We start from the raw sequence: 6,887 nt of genomic DNA on the forward strand, positions 1-6,887 counted from the left end.
TGAACAGTAAGAAATTTACAAAACAAATAAATAAGAATATATAAAAGTGCTGGGAATGGGGTCTGACGAGTCACCGAGAACATTTAACGTGGAAATGCTCCAACTAAAGTATGAACACAGACTCCAAAAAAATATTTAGCTTGGAGTTAAACATATTTTTCAACAAATATTTAGCTTGGAGCTAAATATTCAGCTAGCTAGCTTGGTGCTAGCTAAATATTTAGCTTGGAGTTAAACATATTTTTCAACAAATATTTAGCTTGGAGCTAAATATTCAGCTAGCTAGCTTGGTGCTAGCTAAATATTTAGCTTGGAGTTAAACATATTTTTCAACAAATATTTAGCTTGGAGCTAAATATTCAGCTAGCTAGCTTGGTGCTAGCTAAATATTTAGCTTGGAGTTAAACATATTTTTCAACAAACTAACCATCAAGATCTTCTTCACCTGTTTTATTTCCAAGTCGTTATAAACAGGGGTTTGTGCAAGATACCAAGCTCCAAAAATTTAGTGGACAAAAAAAACTAAATATGTACAAAAAGTAGCAAGTTAAAAAACAACAACTATGACTGTAATTATTACAGCATGTACCGCAAACTATGACACAGCAAAAGGAGGCGGAGCCGAGCTGCTCCATGAGTACCAAAGGTTCATAACGTCGCACTCAACCAGCAATTATCTGAAAATATAAAGATATCTTCTTATTTACATGAACAGCTTTATGAAAAAAGCACAAAATAATGGGCCTGATGAATGGATGAGAGGGATTACAGGGCGAGGTCAGAGCTAGCCTGGAACCGGAGCGTAACAGTGATTCTCTGCATGGAGAGGGCTGGCGTTCTGTGGAAGGTATCTGCGCGGCGCGGCGGAGAGAAAAACCCGCTCAGATTCACATTCAAGACGTACATTCAAAAGATCAAAGCACAGAGTCTCTGAGCAGCCGGGAGTCGACAGTCATCGCTTATAAGCTCCGACTAAAGAAGGCGGAGATTAGATCTACGCGTCAGACTCAGGAGGAGCTGACCAGGCCTGCCGCCATGTTGCCGCCCGCCCGCCGGTACTGAGCCTTGGTGTTCGTGACGGCGCCGTGTTTCTGTCGGAGGTGAAGCCGGAGCTGACTCTTGTGTCTGAAGTGGAGGTCACATTTTTCACACTGTGGAAAAGAAACAAAGTTTAGTCATTTATATGGACCGCTATGTTTTAAATAAGTGTTTAAAGTTTCCTCTTCCTCCTTCCTGCCATGAACACAACACACCTGTTCTGTTTATCTGGATAATGAAAAATGAACGTCTCTGATGAACTGAAGTTGTTTTGTTTCAATGTTTAAGCTGAGAAAGTTCTTTATGCAGGAGCTGGGAGTTGAAACGTGTTCAGTATAACCGTGTGATGGGTTTGCTCCAGTCAGAGCTTCTCTCTCCATCTGCTGATGTAAAATAATCTGTATTTTTGCTAAATTTGCTTCAGCTTCCTGACTCTGCATTTAATGGGGAAGATTCTCAGTCATCCAGGTCAGATTTATTCAAACTAATTTTAAAATCAATCCACTTTGAAGACGTTTCTCTTCCATCCGGGAAGATTTTTCAATCCAAAATGTCAGAAATAGCGTTTAGTTCCAGGTTTTATCCGGCAGCCCAACAAAGCCTGGTTTTTGTTTCTGGATGGGAAGAGAAACGTCTTCAGATTTGGACCCTAAACCTACAATGACCTCGAGAATCTTCCCCATCATATGCGGAGTCAGGAATCTGAGGCAAATTTAGCAAAAATACAGATAAATTTTACATCAGCAGATGGAGAGAGAAGCTCTGACTGGAGCAAACCCATCACACGGTTATACTGAACACATTTCAACGCAACAATCTACTAGATTATTAAAAAAATACTATAATATATATATTGTTATCTGCACCGAACACCTTAGAGATACTTCCTGTTTAACTCAGAGTCGACTGAGTCCATCTATAGTTGAGCTTACATGATAGGGCTTCTCTCCAGTATGGATCCTCATGTGACTCTTGAGCGTCTGAAGGTGGCGGAAGTGCGTTCCACAGATCTCGCAGGGGTATGGTTTCTCTCCGGTGTGGATCAGGACGTGAGCACGGAGGTGGGCGACCTGGAGACGGGCGGGAAACCATAAAAACCGTAATGGCACTGAAACATGGACGGCGGGTTCGCTCCGTTTGGCCGCTTGCTTGATTTTCTCACCTGCACAAATCTAGAGCCGCACGTCTCACACTTGTATGGCTTCTCTCCGGAGTGAATCCTTGTGTGGGTCTTGAGGTTGGCCGGTCTGTTGAACTGAGCCCCGCAGATGTTGCAGTGGTACGGCTTTGCACCTGGAAGGAGGCGGAGGCGGAGTGAGTGAGGGGGAAGGGAGGACGCCTGCGCCGGCCGTACAGCGGCACCCGATGGAGGACTCACCCGTGTGGACGGTCTTGTGGCTGGCCAGGTTGCCTTTGTAGCGGAAGGCGGCCTGGCAGCAGTCGCACTTGTATGGCTTGTCGCTGTGGGCCTGACCCATGTGGTCCTTCAGTGAGTCTTCCTCTGAGAATTTGGAGTCACAGCCGTTGCAGAAGAAACTATTATCTGCACATGTAAAAAGAAAGAGGAACAGTTTAAACTCGATGCTTCTGATATTTTTAATGATTTCTCTTCTAAACGTGCCACAGTCTGATGACGGGCGCCTCTGCTTACCACAGCTGGACGGGGAGAAGTCGGAGCACATTTTTTTGGCCTCGTCGCTGCTGTATGAGGCCGGAGAGAGGTGGCTGGTCTCCGTTCCCTGAGGGCTGCTGCAGCTTGAGAATCTGGGAGAGGAAAGAAATTCCGTTGAAATGTGGTTTTCCCTGACAGATCGCCGTCCAGCGGGAATTCTGCCGCTTTTTACCTGCTGCTGCTGCAGCTGAGTTCGCTCTGAGGCAGCGCCGTTTCCTCTCTGTGACCGCCGGCTCCTTCCCCCGGCCGAAGCTCGTCGTTTCCGCCGGCTGCTTCGCCCCTGGAGGGGCTCGGGGAGGGGGACGCCGCCTCCTTCCCGCTCTCATCAGGGGTTTTGTTCAGAGCTATAAGCTTGTACTTCTTCCAGTTGCAGGCCCTGGCGTCTCTGGGGGAGCTGCAGGCCTGTTTCAGGCTCATCCTGGCGTTGATGCTGCTGCTGGACTCGGTGGGCGAGTTGGGCTGGCAGTCGGATCTAAGGGGGCTCTGCGGGCTGCAGATGACCCCTTTGCTGTAGCTGGGAGTGAGCCTCAGACAGCCGGTCTGCGGGTGTTGAGTGCCGTGGTCCTCCATGGGAGACACGGGATACTGAAGGTTTCGGCTGAGGGAGAACGGCTGCGCCGAGGCCATGTCGGCTTCCTGCCGTCGTAGGATCTTGTTAGAACTCTCTTGTACCGCTGCGGGGACCTGCCGATCACCGTACACGCGGTAGGAACCGGTGGCTTTGATCCCCCTGAAGACGTTGGGGATGTAGCCCCCACAGTCCTGAGAGGACATGGTCAGTAAGAGGTTGTTTCTTAAGTCTGCCTCCTTTTCCTCCAGAGGCTTCTTCACGGAGATCTCCTCAGTCAGAGCGGACAGGTTATTCTGCACCTCTTCCATCTGCATATTAAGAACCTGATGCCTGCAGGAATGAAGCAAACCTCCCATCAGATCCTTCCAGCTTCACCAAAAGCAACAGCAGGAGGTCTTTGAAAGTCTCAGTGGTTTACCTGGACTTGATGAACCTGTGGCAGGTGTCAGCAACGTGCTCCATCTGGAGGTAGATGGCTGTGTTCAGGGTGGTCAAGGCCACCGTGTCGTTGAGGTTCAGGATAGACGTGTACATGAAGTCCAACAGGAGGGAGAAACCCTTAGGATCTACTTTGGGGTCCAGGCTGATGGCGCTGAGGCAGGCGTTCTCGGGTTTCATGAACACAGAATAGAAGAAGCCGCTGTAGAAAAAACATACAGGTATAGTTAACATTTTAACAGTCAGGTCTGGAACAGTGTTTTTATTTATTTTTGCTCTGTGGTGCGTACCTGCAGGCTACCAGGATGGCTTTATGAGTATGAAAGATCTGACCGTCCACCTGCACCGTGACATCCGTCAGGAGGTTCCTGCTGCGGAGGCGGTTGAAGTTGAGCAGGACGTCGCCTGCGTGACGCGTGAATTGAATGCAGCCATCTGTAGTGGTGGCCATGCTGTCGCAATCTGTCCACGGGGGGGATAATGTCATTAAGGATATGAGTAGGTCACATTTTAGGAGAAGAAAAATAAAGTTGCAACTATCTCATTTATCTGCTCAAATTATATAATCAAATAAGTTTTTACTCATTTCTAAATGTACTCCTATTCTGCGCTAATAAAATGTCTTAACATCTCAATGTAAATTCTGCTAGCATTGTTGTTCAAAGAAATAAAAAAAAACAATAAGGCTGAAATTAAAACTAGTAATTATTTGGCGAATGAAAGCTACAGTAATACATTTATTATCCATTGATGTGATAAAGCTCTAAGGAAGGGGATTAGGGCCACTGATTTATAAATCTTATTTCTGTTGAATTCTGAGAAAATAGTCAGAATTCTGACTGAATTCTGACAGCTAACAAACATGTTAGCATCAAGCAGAGTCTAGCTCTCTTGTTTTAATCACCTCCAGCTCTTCCATTAATCAAACAGCATCAGCAGGGACGGAAAAAGTCTCCTAATTCCATCATTTTCCACCAATGTGTTCCTGTTTCTCCCAAATAACTCACATCTTTATCAGTGAAGCTGAGAACTCCACATCTCTGCCTTCATGGAGCCCATTAAGATCCACAATTCTCAGATTAAAGTCAGAATTCTGAGATTAAAATTCTGCATTTTCCCATATTGAACTAAAATAATATGTAGAAATCAGTTCATTTTATTTTTCAGTGGCCCTAATCTTCTTTACTATAAGTTATTAGTCATTTGTAGAGTTTGCTTTTGGACAAACCATTATCACGCTGTCATGGCTGCGTTTCGACACCAGGGGGAGCCATTGCTGAATGGAAAAACCCCACCTGTTTCCCTAACTGTGTAAAACTCCGCTTTCCGCCGACCGAGTCCTAATGACGTCCTAGTAAACACGATATAGCAACTTAATGCGCAGTTTTTATAAAACAAAACACCCGCGCGCATAATTAGGATCACATTTACACCCAACAAAGTTTTAGACAACTCATATTTTTTAAGAGTGAGTAAAAAAAAACAAACATATACACGTTTATAATCGTGTCAATGACGCAGAAACAATAAGAATATTTGTTTGGGATTAGGGCTGTGAGCGGTTCTCATGTTTCCTTAAAGTGCGCAAACAAACTGGCGCAGAGCGCGAGCTGGCATATTCTGCAAGCGCGTGAGCACATTCCGTCCTTCCTGCTCAGATTGGAGCTGCCAGCGACAGACCCCCCCCCCCCCCCCCGCTCCGACACCAGGGGAACTCTCCTCAGTTACCCCCCCCCCCCCCCCACAAACACATCAAATGTGTTGCACCAGACCAGATCTGATGCGGTAATGACGCTGAAATGCGCCTGGTGAAGGAGCGGCTAAAGTCCTGCCAAGTTTACAGGAGTTAAAGCTGTCCTGGCAGACTGCTGCAGCATTTATGTTGTTTACATCTGATTCAAAACAAACACATTCATTAATAATAATAATAATAATAAAAGAGTTGATGAAATTAAAAACGTTCGCGGGGAAAAACAAAAAACGCGCAGAGGAAATTAGAAGCGAAATAAAACCAGACTGCGACTATTTATGACAACACGACCTTCAGCTCCTTCATTAAGGCCTAGATTATAAACAAAATAATAATAAAGATGAATAATAGGAGGTTTGTCCTCAGCAGTCTGACTGAGCGGAAGGAGGAAAAGTCCCTGAAATGTGCAGAAAAGCAGCAGCTGTCAAACAAACAGCCAGCAGCGCATTTATCAACAACAGCAACATTTAACAAGAATAAACGGAATAAAAACAGATTAAATCTATGAAAGGCTGCCGTTGGGCAGCAGCTGGAGCGGCTGAACAAGTCAGAGCAACTTCTGAGAAAATAGGAAGAGGAAAAAAAAAAAAGTCACCTTATAAAAGTTTCCTCGAAACTCTGAGCATCACCACTTCTGAGAATCCAGTTCTAAGAAACACAGAGGCTCAATTCTCGGAATTTCAAGAGAAGACTGTACCATTATTTGCTGGGCGGGGGAGGCTCCTCCCACAACGCCGCGTTAAAAACGCTTTCAGTCAGCGCTACGCGGGTTTGCTGAAAACAAACTCTCTTTTGGATTTATTAACGATGTTAATGTCGACATACATCAGTGATTTAAGGAAGATTAAACGTTTTTTTGAAGTTTTGAGACACCCCGCGTGGTGGAGGCGTACAAGTCCAAGGTCAGCTGACCAAGTTATAAATACCGTGGGGAACGGAGCTGTACGGTGTCGATCAAAACTCGCCCTCAGTCCAATGAACAGCCCCCCCCCCCTTACTAAAACTTAATAAACAAACGAAGAAGAAATCGAGCAGCAGCTCCTTCTTTCATATAAAATTAGCCCGGGTTCTCTGAAGGAGGGGAAATCTTCGCTGGCGGCCATGTTGAAGCTGATTCAGGTCTCTGTTATGCTGGTTGGACGTAATAAAACATGGTCTGTAGAACATGAAACTAAGGGCCCATGAGCAAGGCACAGGATGAACCGACACACAAACACACATCTGTGTTTTCCAGACTTTCTGCAGAGAGAGTATTAACTTATATGCATTTATTACTCCATATATAGCACTCAAAATGTTATAAACTTTTCATAACATAAAGTCTTACTGTGTCTTTGTCTGGAATTCTTCTTAAAGTCAGGGGCGGATTTAGGACATTTGGGGCCCTAGGCAAAGACAGGCAGGGGCCCCTCTGAACT

The 6,887-nt window shown here is 45.4% G+C and overlaps 1 protein-coding gene across 2 annotated transcripts; it reads right to left on the reverse strand.

Annotated features, from left to right (window-relative positions):
* Window positions 1–479: 479 nt before the first annotated feature.
* Window positions 480–6,149, reverse strand: LOC119777018 (B-cell lymphoma 6 protein homolog). Of its 2 annotated transcripts, none has more exons than XM_038275753.1 (9): window positions 6,065–6,149; window positions 4,010–4,181; window positions 3,700–3,921; window positions 2,883–3,611; window positions 2,690–2,802; window positions 2,417–2,581; window positions 2,201–2,331; window positions 1,971–2,108; window positions 480–1,151 (listed from the first exon to the last, which is right to left on the reverse strand). In XM_038275753.1, exons 2-9 carry the CDS (start codon window positions 4,168–4,170, stop codon window positions 1,008–1,010), a joined length of 1,803 nt encoding a protein of 600 aa, XP_038131681.1. In that variant the 5' UTR covers window positions 4,171–4,181; window positions 6,065–6,149; the 3' UTR covers window positions 480–1,007. The 2 variants fall into 2 exon arrangements, with proteins under 2 accessions (XP_038131681.1, XP_038131682.1); XM_038275754.1 differs by lacking the exon at window positions 6,065–6,149 and adding an exon at window positions 4,948–5,171.
* Between the last annotated feature and the right edge of the window lie 738 nt (window positions 6,150–6,887).

This window comes from Cyprinodon tularosa, unplaced genomic scaffold (genome assembly GCF_016077235.1).
Source record: "Cyprinodon tularosa strain WSP-4 unplaced genomic scaffold, ASM1607723v1 ctg977, whole genome shotgun sequence".
NCBI classification, from domain to species: Eukaryota; Metazoa; Chordata; class Actinopteri; order Cyprinodontiformes; family Cyprinodontidae; genus Cyprinodon; species Cyprinodon tularosa.

What these genes read in the sequence shown, in the direction of transcription:
- LOC119777018 (XM_038275753.1), bottom strand. Translation starts at nt 4,170, where the DNA reads ATGGCCACCACTACAGATGGCTGCATTCAATTCACGCGTCACGCAGGC. An exon ending in CCACAAGACCGTCCACACGG is followed by an intron (nt 2,332 to 2,416) that starts GTGAGTCCTCCA and finishes GCCTCCTTCCAG; the next exon opens with GTGCAAAGCCGTACCACTGC. An exon ending in CTGGAGAGAAGCCCTATCAT is followed by an intron (nt 1,152 to 1,970) that starts GTAAGCTCAACT and finishes TCTTTTCCACAG; the next exon opens with TGTGAAAAATGTGACCTCCA.